Source organism: Tachyglossus aculeatus, chromosome 5 (assembly GCF_015852505.1).
Source record: "Tachyglossus aculeatus isolate mTacAcu1 chromosome 5, mTacAcu1.pri, whole genome shotgun sequence".
NCBI lineage: Eukaryota > Metazoa > Chordata > Mammalia > Monotremata > Tachyglossidae > Tachyglossus > Tachyglossus aculeatus.
Genome location: NC_052070.1, coordinates 64,693,137 through 64,709,052, shown reverse-complemented (window position 1 = coordinate 64,709,052; position 15,916 = coordinate 64,693,137). Strand labels below are relative to the sequence as shown.

Below are 15,916 nucleotides of genomic sequence, written 5' to 3'. Positions count from 1 at the left end.
CCCAAACCCTTTTTGAAATGTATGTTTGACAGCGCTTAGTACAGTGCTCTGCACACAGTAAGCGCTCAACAAATACGATTGATGATGATGACATGGATGAAAGGAGTCTGCCTCCAAAGAATCAAATTGTTGTGTTTTCATCACACAACATTGTCCATTTTTTATTCTTAAATCTCTGTTGTTTCCTGAGACTGTTTCACAAAAACTTGTTACTAAAATTATATTCCATGATACACCTTCATTTCATGCTTCCTAAATATGAAATTTGTTGAAAGGGATTGTCCCTCAAATCAAGAAGACTTGAACCAGTTAGCATTAAAATGTACTTTATTTTGTTTTATGAGACTATCTTTTTATTATCTGTATGGTATTTGTTAAGCACTTACTATGAGCCAAGCACTGTGCTCAGCGCTAGGGTAAATATAAGATGGTTGGGACACATTCCATGTCCCACACAGGGCTCAGTATTAATCTCCATTTTTCAGATGAGGTAACTGAAGTGCAGAGAAGTTGAGTGACTTGCCCAAGGTCACCTAGCAGACAAACGTCAAAAATGGTATGAAAACCCAGGTCCTCTGACTTACAGTCCTGTGCTCTTTCCACTAGGCCATCCTGCTTCTCTGCAATAATAATATAATAATTATGGTATTTGTTAAGCACTTACTATGTGCCAAGCACTGTTCTAAGCATTGGAGTAGATACAGGGTAATCAGGTTGTCCCACATGGGGCTCACAGTCTTAATCCCCATTTTACAGATGAGGTAACTGAAGCACAGAGAGGTTAAGTAGCTTTCCCAGGGTCACACAGCTGACAAGTGGCGGAGTCAGGATTAGAACCCACGTCCCCTGACACCCAAGTCTGTGCTCTCGCCACTGTGCAAATGGCATTAACTTACCTTGGAGTTTAACTTTTAGAAATATAGTCAATTTGGTTGAAGTTATCAATCTGTTTATGTTGGAACAAAATCTGATTCTCTCTCCCTTAGCCTAGTAGCTATAGCTTCTTATTCTCTGTTTTCAGATAACTGTGTTCCGAATGGGTTCAGAAGGTCAACAGGATATTGAGATGTCTATTTTAACTGCTTTGCTGAAAGGTAAGCGTTAGGAAAATAATTTTCAGTGCAGATCAGTGGGTGGGAAAATTGGCTACGACCTAAACTCAGTGAATATCCTGTCCATTTCTGGAGCTCAGTGTGAGCCAATCAGCCTAATGAGGGTTTATCCAAAATTCATCTCACCGGCAAAATTGGGATTGAGAGGTCCCCAGAAATAGATGTGTGATTTACTAGGGGGTCAGATGTACGAGTTGGTTTCTGGAGCCCTTATTGTCCTCTCTAAAAGTATTGTCCCCCTTTTAGACTGTGAGCCCACTGCTGGGTAGGGACTGTCTCTATATGTTGCAAACTTGTACTTCCCAAACGCTTAGTACAGTGCTCTGCACACAGTAAGCGCTCAATAAATTCGATTGATGATGATGATGATTAGCTTGTACCACACCACACTCTGAGGTGGTGGTATTTATTTGGCACTCCACCATGGCAAGACACCCAGCTGACATATAAAATTGGCCACTGATATTTAAGGAATAATGAAAAGTCCATATTCATAATCTGTTCCATGCTAAACTTATCATTATCAGGTTTTATAACAATCAATGAATCCCTCTAGACTCTAAACTTGTGGGCAGGAAGTGTGTATGTTTACTGCTATTTTATAATAATAATAATGGTATTTGTTAAGCATTTACTATGTGCAAATCACTGTTCTAAGCGCTGGGGGATACAAGGTGATCAGGTTGTCCCATGTGGGGCTCACCGTCTTAATCCCCATTTACAGATGAGGGAACTGAGGCCCAGTGAAGTGACTTGCCCAAAGTCACACAGCTGTCAAGTGGCAGAGCCGGGATTTGAACCCATGACCTCTGACTCCAAAGCCCGGGCTCTTTCCACTGATCCACGCTGCTTGTACTCTCTCAAGCACTTAGTATAGTGCTCCGCACACAGTAAGCACTCAATAAATACGATTGAATGAATGAATAAATCAGTGATATTTATTGAGCACTTACTGTGTGTAGAGCACTGTACTAAGTGCTTGAGAAAGTGCAATGCAACAGAGTTAGTAAACACAATCCCTGCCCAAAATGAATTTACAATCTACAGGGGAAGACAGACATTAAAATAAATTAGGAGTGAGGGAAATAGAAGAGTACAAGAATATTTACATCAGTGTTGGGGTGGCTGGGGTGAATACCATCATGCTTAAAGGGTACAAATAAAGTATAAGCAAAATCCCAGAACTGAATTCCTCAATGTTATTCTTGCCGTTGTTCTTGGAACTCTTCTTCAAATGCCCATCGAGTCGTTTCCAACCGATAGCGACTCCATGGACACACCCTCTTCAGAACATCTCATCTTCTGTCATAAAGTCATTCTGGTATGTGTAATAAAAATAATAATAATGGCATTTATTGAGAGCTTACTATGTGCAAAGCGCTGTTCTAAGTGCTGGGTAGGTTACAAGGTGATCAGGTTGTCCCACGGGGGGCTTACAGCCTTAATCCCCATTTTACAGATGAGGTAACTGAGGCCCACAGAAGTGACTTGTCCAAAGTCACACAGCTGACAAGGGGCGGAGCTGGGATTTGAACCCATGACCTTTGACGCCAAAGCCCAGGCTCTTTCCACTGAGCCACGCTGCTTCTCTATCCATAATGGGTCCATAGCGTTTTCTTGGTAAAGATATGGAAGAGGTTTACCGTTGCCTTCTAATGCGCAATAAAAACTTGAATCTCTGCCATTGTTTTTGATCAGCATTTTGATCACTCGGTCATCATCATCATCAATCGTATTTATTGAGCGCTTACTGTGTGCAGAGCACTGTACTAAGCGCTTGGGAAGTACAAATTGGCAACATATAGAGACAGTCCCTACCCAACAGTGGGCTCACAGTCTAAAAGGGGGAGACAGAGAACAAAACCAAACATACTAACAAAATAAAATAAATAGAATAGATATGTACAAATAAAAGAAATAGAGTAATAAATATGTACAAACATACATATATACAGGTGCTGTGGGGAAGGGAAGGAGGTAAGATGGGGGGATGGAGAGGGGGACGAGGGGGAAAGGAAGGAAGGGTCATCCATCTTTGACTCTGTCCTGTGCCCTGTTGCCCAACATAGGTCTGTGTCTCTGAATTCTTGGAATACTAGATGTTTATTTATTTTTTCTTCTCTAGGTACAAACGCATCAGCCCCAGACCAGCTGAGTTTAGCCCTGGCCTGGAATCGCGTCGACATAGCTCGCAGCCAAATCTTTGTCTTTGGGCATCACTGGCCAGTAAGATTTCTTTTTCTGTCCGTAATGTTGGGCAGCATTTTAGTCAACTGATAAATGAATATTTGTTCCATTATATGCCCAATCTTGTGAAGTTATTTAATACTGTAATTTGTAATTCCATTAGACTGTGTAATTCTTTTAGACTGTGAGCCCACTGTTGGGCAGGGACTGTCTCTATATGTTGCCAACTTGTACTTCCCAAGCGCTTAGTACAGTGCTCTGCACACAGTAAGCGCTCAATAAATACGATTGATGATGGTTAGCAATTCTTGAAAAATTAGTATTCTGCTTCTATTTGTACTTCCCAAGTGCTTAATACAGTGCTCTGCACACAGTAAGTGCTCAATAAATACGACTGAATGAATGAATGATTGCAAAGTGCCATCAGATGTTACTACGTCAACTGTAGAAAGCTAAGTTGAAACTCATTCTAGGCCTTATTAATATTGGCGGGAGAATGAATTTTACTCTTTCAAAAATGAAAACAGCATAAAAAAGCAATAAACTTCATAATAATGATGATGGTGTACGTTAAATGCTTACTATGTGTCAAGCCCTGTTCTAAGCACTGGGTTAGATACAAGTTAATCAGGTTGGACACAGTCCCTGTCCCACTTGAGGCTCACAGTCTTATTCCCATTTTACAGATGAGGTAACTGAAGCACAGAGAAGTTAAATGACTTGTTAGAGAAGCAGCGTGGCTCAGTGGAAAGAGCCTGGGCTTTGGAGTCTGAGGTCATGGGTTCAAAACCCGGCTCTGCCACTTGTCATCTGTGTAACTTTGGGCAAGTCCCTTCTCTGTGCCTCAGTTACCTCATCTGTAAAATGGGGATTAAGACTGTAAGCCCCACGTGGGACAACCTGATCACCTTGTAACCTCCCCGGTGCTTAGAACAGTGCTTTACACATAGTAAGCACTTAATAAATGCCATTATTATTGTTCAAGTACCCAAAGGAGACTTGACTGTGAGCCCACTGTTGAGTAGGGACTGTCTCTTTATGTTGGCAACTTGTACTTCCCAAGCGCTTAGTACAGTGCTCTGCACACAGTAAGCGCTCAATAAATACGATTGATGATGATGACAGGAGACAAGTGGCAGAGCTGGCATTAGAACTCAGGTCTTTCTGATGCCCAGGTCTGTGCTCTTTCCACTAGGCCAGGCTGCTTCTCTAAGTAGACTCATGTCTGTACACACAGTACTTGCAGAATGAATCACTGCAGCAATGGATTTTACCTTTCTGAGCCAAAAATCTGGTATCAAATTGAACCAGGTGTCAAATTGAACCAGGTGTCTCAAAAATAAGATTTTTTGTAATGGAGGACTCGTGTGGTTGTGCTTGCACGTATTGGCTTCTCTGACATTAAACACAGTAGAAAAATTCCAGCGAATATTATCATTCATTGTAGGATTCTCCAGAATTTAAATATTTTCACCTACCCTGATTTTTTTACTTTCCTGGTAAATAATAAATGAGGATATTTTATTCATGGCTTAGTGTATAGGGCACGGGCCTGGGAATCAGAAGGACCTGGGTTCTAACCCCTGCTCTGCCACTTGTCTCCTTTGTGTACTTGGGTTGGTCCTTTAACTTCTCTGTGCCTCAGTTACCACATCTGTAAAATGGGGAATAAGACTGTGAGCCTCATGTGGGACAGGGACTGTGTCCAACCTGATTAGCTTGCATTTTCCCCAGCGCTTAGTACAGTGCCTGGCACACAGAAAGCTCTTAACAAATTAAAAAAAAAAACCTGCTCAGAAAGATTTATATAATAATAATGATGGCACCTATTAAGCGCTTACTATGTACAAAGCACTGTTCTTAGCACTGGGGAGGTTACAAGGTGATCAGGTTGTCCCTCGGGGGGCTCACAGTCTTAATCCCCATTTTACAGATGAGCTAACTGAGGCCCAGAGAAGTGAAGTGACTTACCCAAAGTCACACAGCCAATTGGCGGAGCCGGGATTTGAACCCACAATCTCCGACTCCAAAGCCCGGGCTCTTTCCACTGAGCCACGCTGCTCCTCATGCTCATTTATATGAGTTGTAAGGAATCCCTTACTGAGAGTGAGGATTATGAAGCATTGTAATAAAAGGGAAGCTTTGTAATCTTTCTCTGAAGATCTTTAATCGGAATAGAAAGATGGATTAGTTCAAACTGAAACATTAGTTTCTGGGGTGTCTCCAACTCTGCTATAGTGTACTCTCCCAAGTGTTTAGTGCAGTGCTATGCACACAGTAAGTGCTTGATAAACACGACTGATTAATTGATTGATTTGTTGATTGAGCTATTCATTAGCAAGAAAGTCGAGAAGCAGCGTAGTAAAGTGCAAAGAGCACAGGCATGGGAGTTGGGGGACCTGGGTTCTAATGCTGGCCCCGACGCTTGTCTGTTGTTTGACCTTGGGCAAATCACTTAGCTTCTCTGTGCCTCAGTTATCTCATCTGCAAAATGGGGATTAAGACTGTGAACCCTATGTGGCACAGGGACTGTGTCCAACCCGATTATCTTGTATGTACCCCAGCACTTAGTACAGTGCCTGACACACGGTAAGCATTTTAACAAATAGAATAAAAAAAGTCATATTGTCTCTCCAGGGTCCACAATCACTTTGCCCCATTTACAGCTGTGCTGGTCTTGGGGTCACCTTGTCTATTCATCCCCTGCAATTGGCTCATGTGGCACGTGAGTTACAAATTAAATCAGTACTACACCCAGTTAGTCAGTTGTATTTATTGAGCGCTTACTATGAGGAAAGAACTGTGCTCTGCACACAGTAAGCGCTCAATAAATGTGGTTGAATGAATGAATGAATCTAGCTTTACTTCTATTTATTCTGATGACTTGACACCTGTCCACATGTTTTGTTTTGTTGTCTGTCTCCCCCTTCCAGACTGTGAGCCCATTGTTTAATGAATAAGTGCTTAGTACATTCATTCATTCATCCAATCGTATTTATTGAGCGCTTACTTTGTGCAGAGCACTGTACTAAGCGCTTGGGAAGTACAAGTTGGCAACATCTAAAGACAGTCCCTACCCAACAGCGGGCTCACAGTCTAGAAGGGGGAGACAGAGAACAAAACAAAACATATTAACAAAATAAAATAAATAGGTACAAATAAAATAAATAAATAAATAAATAAATAAATAGAGTAATAAATACGTACAAACATATCTACATATATACAGGTGCTGTGGGGAGGGGAAGGAGGTAAGGCAGGGTTGATGGGGAGGGCAATTAGGGGGAGAGGAAGGAGGGGGCTCATCACACATCACACATCCAGCTTTTTCCCTCTGCCTATTTCAAGTATCATGTTGGCAAAATAGTAGCAGTACATTAGAAGGGAGAACCTCTGAAGATCCTTTTAAGTTCTGGGCTTCCCCGATTTCATATTATAATGAGATCTATTAAGGATTTAGTATGTGCCACACCTGGTGTGAAACACGGTGATAGATAAAACTAATCTGATTAGACCCAAACTCTGCCCAATTTGGGTCTCCCAATCCAAGATATAGGCAGAGTAGGTATTTTATCCCCACTTTCCAGATGAGAAAACTGAGGCCCATAGATGTTAATTGATTTAAAAAAGGAGCAGAGTGGCCTAAGGGAAAGAGCAGGGATCTGGGGGTAAGAAGACCAGGATTCTTATCCCAAACTCTTCCACTCACCTGCTGTGTGACTTTGGGCCAGTCACTTAATAAATGCTACAGTTATTTTTCTGATTTATCCAAGGTCACCTAGCAAGCCAGTGGCAGAGATGGAACTAGAATCAATCAACCAATCAATCAATCGTATTTATTGAGCGCTTACTGTGTGCAGAGCACTGTACTAAGTGCTTGGGAAGTTCAAGTTGGCAACATATAGAGACAGTCCCTAAATGAGGGCCTAGTCAGGGAACTGATGTACTTCAAAAAATAAATTATGGCACATCCCCCCACCCACCAGCAAAAAAAAAAAAAAAGGAAGCTCCACCTTAAATTCTACCTTTTTGGAAAATACCTTAGTCCCCACTAACTATTCAGGATGCAGAGAACCCCAGGCCAAAAGCAACCCAAAACATCCTCCTTTTCTCAGAGAGGTTTCCTGTCAGGGCAGGATTCGGAACTGGGCAATACCACAGTCCCTGTAGTTGGGGTGCAGGGGTGGAGGGAGTCCACCCCCCAAGTTTTGCCCTGAATGGGCTCACAGTATTGCAAGGCCAAGAGTGAGTTTTGTCCTCCACCATTCCCTGACAAAAACTACCAGCATGTGCCCCCGAGTCAAATCCAAGACATGGTAATCAAGAGGTTTTCTTCTGGTGAAGTGTCAGCTTCTGGTGAAGTGTCAGTCTTAATATTGTTTCTCCACTTATATCTATATGTCAAATACAGCCTTTAGGAAGCCTTGCAGTTCCTGATGGTAAAGTATTAGACAAGGAAAAAAAATCTCCAGTAACCCCAGCTAAAGGAGTACGAGGGAAAGGAAAAGGCAAAAAGAAAGGAGGAAAAGCAAAGGATGAAGCTGAAGAAGAAACAGACCCTCGGAAAATTGAACTACTGAACTGGGTATGTCCTAAGACTCTCTGCTTTCAGTGTTTTCTGTCTTGCTTATTCTTTCCCACGTTCTTGCTTTGCCTCTTCCCCTCATTTTCTTTATTCCACAGAAATTATTGGTATAAGCAATCAATCACTCATATTTATTGAGATCTTACTCTGTGCAGAAAGGGGTACTAAGCTCTTGGGAGAGTACAAGAGTTGGTAGACATATTCCTTGCCCACAAGAAGCTTGCAGTCTAGAGGAGAGGCAGACATTAACATAAATATGTGAATTATGGACATGCAATGTCTTAATAATGAGAAACAGCACGGCCCAGTGGCTAAAACTTGGGCCTGGGCATCAGAGGACCTGATTTCTGATCCCGACTCTATCACGTGTCTGCTGTGTGACTTTGGGCAGGTCACTTAACTCCTCGGTGCCTCGGTTTCCTCAACTTAAAAATGGGGAACACTTGGTCCTACTTTAATAATGATGGCATTTATTAAGTGCTTACTAGTGCAAAGCACTGTTATAAGAACTGGGGAGGATACAAGGTGATCAGGTTGTCCCACAGGGGGGCTCACAGTCTTAATCCCCATTTTACAGATGAAGAAACTGAGACACAGAGAAGTGAAGTGACTTTCCCAAAGTCACACAGCTGACAATTGGCAGAGGTGAACCCATGACCACTGACTCCAAAGCCCGCGCTCTTTTCACTGAGCCATGCTGTTTCTCGAGACTGTGACCCCCATATGGGACATGGGCTGTGGCAAACCTGATTAACTTGTATCTACCCCAATGCTTAGAACCACGCTTGGCACATAGTAGGCGCTTAACAAGTACCATAATTAGTGGGAATCATTACATTCAGCCTAAGGAATCTCCAACGATGGAGAGTGGAGATAGTGGGATATGGGAGAAGTGGCAGTTTGCAGTGATCAAATGGGCTCAGTGGAGCTTAAGGAAGGAGAGCGAGAGAGCAGGCCAGCTATGAGAACGCTCTCACTGTCTCCCTCTCCTCCAGCGTTGTCTGATTCATTCATTCAATCGTACTTATTGAGCGCTTACTCTGTGCAGAGCAGTAAACTCTGATTGCTTGAGCCTCTCTCTCCAGGGCCTTATAGCCTTCTCAATAACCCCAGAGGTTGGCTTTCTGACTTTAACTCTCCTGACACTTCTTGGAGAAAATGATAAGTCCGAGTGTTAACTGATCCACACCTCCATTTACAGGAGTTTCTGATAAATCAAGAATCATCCTCACTGCATTTCTCTGACAGATAATTCACGGAAGCTCATATAACGAAGCCAAGAAAGTGAGACGGACTTGGCTTTTGTGTATTTTGGAAAATAAAAAAAGACTGATTAGTTCTTGACTGATTGGGAAAAATATAACTAAGCCAAGAAAGTGAGACGGACTTGGCTTTTGTGTATTTTGGAAAATAAAAAAAGACTGATTAGTTCTTGACTGATTGGGAAAAATACGCATTCCTATTCAAGGTGCAGAGGATGCATTGAGCAGTGGATGGAATATTGGGATTTGTATTCCTATACTTTATGCACTTCTCTGCAGGAACAAGATAAACGCTGTCTTCCCAGTATATACCAATTTGAGACACCCTTTCTAGCAAAGATTTCTGTACATGTTTGGAGACAGAGTACCTGATTATCAGATTTTTCCTTGTTCACTTTTGAGCACTGGCAAAAAGATTCACGTGCTGCTGAGGCAATTGAGTTCACACATTAAAATTTAGGATATTAGGCAAGAGAAATTTTTCCAACCAAAGATAGATTTGTTTGCCAAGTATTTTCTTGACTGTCTTGAGTCGCTGCCTTCCTTTGCTCTTAAAGGTGAATTCCTTGGAACAAGCTATGTTGGATGCTTTGGTTTTGGATCGGGTGGACTTCGTGAAACTTTTGATTGAAAACGGAGTGAACATGCAGCACTTTCTCACTATTCCCCGACTGGAAGAACTTTATAACACGGTGAGTGCAAGAAATGCACTAATAATAATAATTAAAAATAATTATGGTACTTGTTAAGCACTTACTATGTGCCAAGCACTGTTCTAATCACTGAGGTATATACAAGTTAATCGGGTTGGACACAGTCCCTGTCCCCAAATGAGCGCACCATTCATTCATTCATTCATTCAATCATATTTATTGAGCACTTACTGTGTGCAGAGCACTGTACTAAGCACTTGGGAAATACAAGTTGGCAACATATAGAGAAGGTCCCTACTCAACAGAGGGCTCACAGTCTAGAAGACACAATCTTAATTCCCATTTTACAGATGAGGTAACTGAGGCCCAGAGAAGTGAAGTGACTTGCCCAAGGTCACACAGCAGACAGGTAGGGGAACAAGGATTAGAACATAGGTCCTTCTGACTCTCAGGATCATGCTCTATCCACTAAGCTACACTGCACAGCAGGGGAGGGCAACTATTTTTGCCGGTGGGCCACTTATTCATCTTAAGGAACCTGTTGAGAGCCATTTACAACTCTTCCCGGTGAATAATGATCATGATAACTGTAGTTTCCATAAAGCGCTTACTATGTGCCAAGCACTGGGGTAGGTACAAGATAAACAGATCCCACTTGGGGCTCACAGTGTAAGAAGGAGGGAGAACAGGTATGGAATCCCCATTTGGCAGATGAGGGGACTGAGGCACAGAGAAGTTAAGTCTTGCCCAAGGTCACACAGCAGACAAGTGGTAGAGTGGGGATTAGAACCCAGGTCCTATGCTCTGCTGTTTCTTTAGAGATGGAGATGGGGGAATTATTCAATCAATAAATAAAACGATGGTATTTATTAAGTGTTTACTTTGTGTAGCCCTCGAGAGGATACAATGCAGTTTGTGGACATGATCCTTGCCCTCAAGAAGCTTACCAGAAGCTTCTAGCAGAAGCTGCTATAGCAGGGATTCTAGAGAAAAGATCTTGGTGCCAGGAGACTTGGGTTCTAGTTTCAGCTCTGACTCATTCATCCTCCCTTGATTCATCCCCCATGACACTTAGGTACATATCTGTAATTTTATTTATATTAATGTCTGTCTCCCCCCACAAGTTGTAAGCTCACTGTGGGCAGGGAATGTGTCTGTTTATTGTTGTATTGTACTCTCCTAAAGGCTTAGTACAGTGTTCTGCACACAATAAGAGAAGAGCTGCTCAGTGGAAAGAGTGCGGGCTTCTGGAGTCAGAGGTCATGGGTTCTAATCCCAGCTCTGCCACTTATCAGCTGTGTGACTTTGGATAAGCCACTTAACTTCTCTGTGCCTCAGTTACCTCATCTGGAAAATGGGGATTAAGACTGTGAGCCCCGTGTGGGACAACCTGATTACCTTGTATCTTCCCCAGCACTAAGAACAGTGCTTGGCACATAGTAGGCGCTTAACAAATACCAAAATTATTACAATAAGTGCTTGATAAATACGAGTGAATGAATGATTGATTGATTGGACCATCTGTTTTATGGTCATTTTCTAAGGCCTCAACAGTTACTCTACATCAGTCAAATCTAGAATTTAGTGTTCAAAACAGTTGGGCAGAAGCTACTTTGATGCTGCAGAGGTAGGAATTGAGATGGAATTCATTAGTAGAAACTGTAGTAACTTTATTTTCTGAGGGGTCAATAATGAAAACAGAGAGTAAAAATACTAAAGATGGTTGGATGGTTCTTTTTTCAGAGGCTGGGCCCGCCAAATACGCTTCATTTATTGGTGAGGGATGTGAAAAAGGTGAGTCTCATGATTTCGCCTCTTGACTTGCTCTCTTCTTTGAGCAAGACAGAAACCGCATTTAAACTGAAGGGTTGAAAAAGAGTTGGTGCCCTAGAACAGAGGTGTGGAAGCTTTTAAAGCAATGCAGGAGATGGGGAGTAAGGAGGGAATTGGATGAAGGGTGGCTAAAGGAGGGCTAAGAGGTATAATCAGAGTGGCTCAGTGGAAAGAACCTGGGCTTTGGAGTCAGAAGTCATGGGTTCAAAAGCCGGCCCCACCAATTGTCAGCTGTGTGACTTTGGACAAGTCACTTAACTTCTCTGTGCCTCAGTTCCCTCATATGTAAAATGGGGATTAAGACTGTGAGCCCTACATGGGACAACCTAATTGCCTTGTAACCGCCCCAGCGCTTAGAACAGTGCTTTGCACATAGTAAGCGCTTAATAAATGCCATTCTTATTATTATTATTATTATATAATCCCACCAAAGGCTCTGGATGGCCAAAGGACATCCTGAGAGCTGAGGTCACAGAGTGTGGGAGGAGACAGTATGGGGTCATAATTGGTAAGGAATCAGGGTTCCTTTTCACATTAAAGGAGCCTTCAGAAATCAGTGGGGAAAAATATAATGTAATAAAGTTCCCGTGCATGAGGATCACCACTAATCACAGCTAGATCCTTCCTGCCAAAAATGTGGTTTCCCTAGATGTCAATGGCCAATAATCTTTGCACTGTGATCTGCAGCTGAGGTTAATTTTGTGTCCTCTCACTTGACATCATTTTCCTCCCCGGGAACATTACCATTTTTCATTTTCATTATGTTCCACGATTGTGTGTTTATCTCCTTTTCTTCCTCCTATCTCTCCTCCAGGCATGCTCGCCCACAGTGACAGGTTAGAATTCAATTGGATTAACGTGGGAATGATCTGTTTGAATAGAGTAGACCCCCTAGTCATGAGAGTCCTTGCTTAGATGAGTGCTTTTTTTTAGGTTATATGCCTTTAGAGGGTTAAGAATGAAAATTACAAAAGGGAGACTTTTCAATCAAGAGCCTTAGATTATTACTGCCGGATTAAACCTGACTATCAGAATAATAATTCAGATTATAGACGTTTCTTATTTTCAGGTTCAAACTACAATTTAACCCATATCTGATTATAGAAGTCAGGCTGTAAATAACAGAAAGCACTAAGAGGAAGAAAACTAGACATTGAATACAAAATCTGAAGACATTTTAAGAGAAACAAGTTTATGTGTCAGTACACTCTTTATAGACAATCTCGGGTTATTGTTTTCCTTCTGGCTACAGGAAATTAATCAAGGAATAAACACTGTGGCCTACTTAGGAAAAGATAATTAGAAATAGCTAATTTGTCCAAAACAAAGAAAACTACTTCCCTGTTGGCATAAATAAAGTCCTGTGGCCACGTCAGCCTATTAAAACAAATCTGCCAGAAGCCAATTTTAGAGCACTGAAATACATATTTGGGTACAAAACTGATCTTCAACAGACCACAAAGGAAAACATGACTTTCTTCTAATAGCAAATGTTCATTCCATTTTCTGTGGCCAGATTATTCCTTTCTGTCTTTCAATATATTCATTCATTCAGTTGTATTTATTGAGCAATAAATACGATCGATTGATTGATTGATTGATTGAGCACTTTCTGTGTGCAGAGCACTGTTCTAAGTGCTTGAGAGAGGATAATATAACAACAAACAGACGCGTTCCCTGCCCACAACGAGATTGCAGTCTAGAGTGGGAGACAGACATTAATATAAATAAATTACAGATATGTACGTATGTTTTGTGGGGTTGGGAGTGGGGATGAACAAAGGGAGCAAGTCAGGGCAATGCAGAAGGGAGTGGGAGAAGAGGAAAGAGGGGCTTAGTCAAGTAAGGCCTCTTGGAGGAGGTGGGCCTTCAATAAGACTTTGAAGGTGGAAGGAGAGTAACTGTCTGTCAGATTTGAGGAGGGATGGAGCTCCAGGCCAGAGGCAGGACATGGCTGAGGGGTCGGCTGTGAGTACTTGCTGTTCCTTATCTGGCTCCTCCCAAAGTTGGCTTTAATCTTAGTGAGCCGTTGATTCCGAAATGCCACGTATTGCTTCCGTTTCTAAAATAACCCTTTACGTTTCACAGGGGAATCTTCCACCTGATTACCATATCAGCCTAATAGACATAGGTCTTGTACTGGAGTACCTCATGGGAGGAGCCTATCGCTGCAACTATACTCGGAAAAGCTTTCGGACTCTTTACAACAATTTATTTGGACCCAAGAGGGTAAAGAAAAAAAGCTAGAGATTGAGCTTTGCCCAGTTGATGTTAAACTTGTTCATTTGCTGAATGCTAATGTTGTCCTTAGATATAATGCCTCTTGAATCATGAAATCATCAATCATTATCATCAGTGGCATTGATTGTTTTCTATGTGCAGAGCACTTAAATGCTTGGGAGCGTATGATGAAACAGAGCTGGCGGACATGTTCCCTGCCCACAACAGAATTCTTAAGAAAATTTAATCAATGTTTAACATCTGGGCTTGGCTCCAGTTTAATAACTTTTGATGATAATTTGAAAAATTATGGAGTTCTTCAAAATTGTTAGGATGCAGTTGGACCTGAAAATTGATTGATTGATTGATTGATTGATTTAGTGTGTGTGTGTGTGTGTGTGTGTGTGTCTGTGTGTTTACAGGTTTACAGTGTATCCTTATGATGATCAACATATAAAAATTAATTAAAAAGGGACAGGTTCATTTATGGTTCTAGTTCCTCTATGATTCTACCTCAAGTAAATATCTGCTATATGTTGGTTCAGTCTCTTCTTTCGGGGTAAAGGTGTAGTTTTTTGAGTTTTATTAATCTATAGAAAACCCACAATTCCCTATAAATCTATATTGAAGGGAAACTCCTATATGAATAACCTGTTTAAAATAATATTTAAAACATTCTTGGTCACTATTCATATTTGGTTCTTCTATACCTCAAAACATTCTTTATATTTTATGTCTATAATGATTTTAATATTCAGAACTTGTCAGGATGAACCCATGAAATATATTTAAATTTATTTATTTATCTACAGGAAAAACAGTGGTTTGAAAGCTTTCCCTTCATGGTATTTACTTTGTTCAGAAAGATGGCTTTTTTCAGAGGCAGTTATAAATGTTTAATAATGCCCATAGGACATGTCTCGCTCAGATTTTTACATCACTGCATTTTCATCCATATTTTCAAGAACCTTTATTTCCTCACAGACTATCACCCTGCCTGAAATGAAGCCAGTTGCAATCTGAAAGAACATGAAAATCTAAAATATTTTCTTCCTTTGACATGCCAACAAAATGGGTACATGAAATGAAATGTCCATTTTCTAGGCCAAATCTCTCCCAAACATTTCTAGTCACATAAATTAAAATATGAGTTTGTTCATTTAAAGAAAATACTGAATGAATCAGAAGATAATTTGGATCACATCTAACTGAGGTTTTTTTGTTTGTTTTAATGTAGCCAAAAGCCCTTAAACTTTTAGGAATGGAGGTAAGTTGACATTTCCATGACTATGTAGTTAATTAAAATACCTATGTCCAACCTCGGTTTCTTAAATTTTACATTTGCTTAATGTTAAATTACATATGTAACTAGAAATTCCCATTTTTCTAAATAGCTTTGAAACACTATTTGTTCCGTACCAGTTTAAACCATCCCATATTCTACTTGGAAAATTTATAACCAGATGTTACTGCTCAGTTGCATAAGAGTATGAACATAAATATCTTGCAATTATTATGATGAAAGTAAAGCTATAGATGGAAATATTTCAGACATCTAAAATCCAAATTCTTGTCTCACTTCCCATTAACCTGAGTGGACAATCTGGGGCCAATATATGAGATAAATATTTTAAGTAGTGAAAGTGGTAAAAAAAAAAATCTCTTCAAGCAGGGGAGGACTAGAGAAAGGAGTGCTTTTCTAATGCTTTTGAGCAACATCGTTCAGCTGTATTTTTCAGCTTTTCCATGTAATTTAAACTTTTTTTTAATCACAGAACACTATTCTAGGAACTGTTCACTTCTCCACGGAACTGTTTTGATATTGTTAGAAAATAGGAATGATGAGAAGTTCTAAAATTGTGAAACTGAAATGCAAACATAGGGAACAGCGTGGTCTAATGGAGCATGGGCTTGGGAATCAGGAGACCTGGATTGTAATTCCAGCTCTGCCACTTCTCTCCTGTTTGCTGTGTGACCTTGGACAAGTCACTTAACTTCTCTGTGCCTCAGTTACCTCATCTGGAAAATGGAGATTAAAACTGTGAGTCCCATATGTGCTACAGA

At 41.0% G+C, this 15,916-nt stretch overlaps 1 protein-coding gene across 1 annotated transcript in view; it reads left to right on the top strand.

The window, feature by feature from the left end:
* TRPM1 (transient receptor potential cation channel subfamily M member 1) overlaps positions 1–15,916 on the top strand; it is a 95,455-nt gene that overhangs the window by 31,108 nt on the left and 48,431 nt on the right. The window contains exons 15-21 of the mRNA XM_038747318.1: positions 1,022–1,094; positions 3,238–3,338; positions 7,711–7,884; positions 9,704–9,838; positions 11,543–11,593; positions 13,721–13,861; positions 15,090–15,119. Coding sequence (XP_038603246.1) covers positions 1,022–1,094; positions 3,238–3,338; positions 7,711–7,884; positions 9,704–9,838; positions 11,543–11,593; positions 13,721–13,861; positions 15,090–15,119 — 705 coding nt within the window. The remainder of the gene's footprint in view (positions 1–1,021; positions 1,095–3,237; positions 3,339–7,710; positions 7,885–9,703; positions 9,839–11,542; positions 11,594–13,720; positions 13,862–15,089; positions 15,120–15,916) is intronic.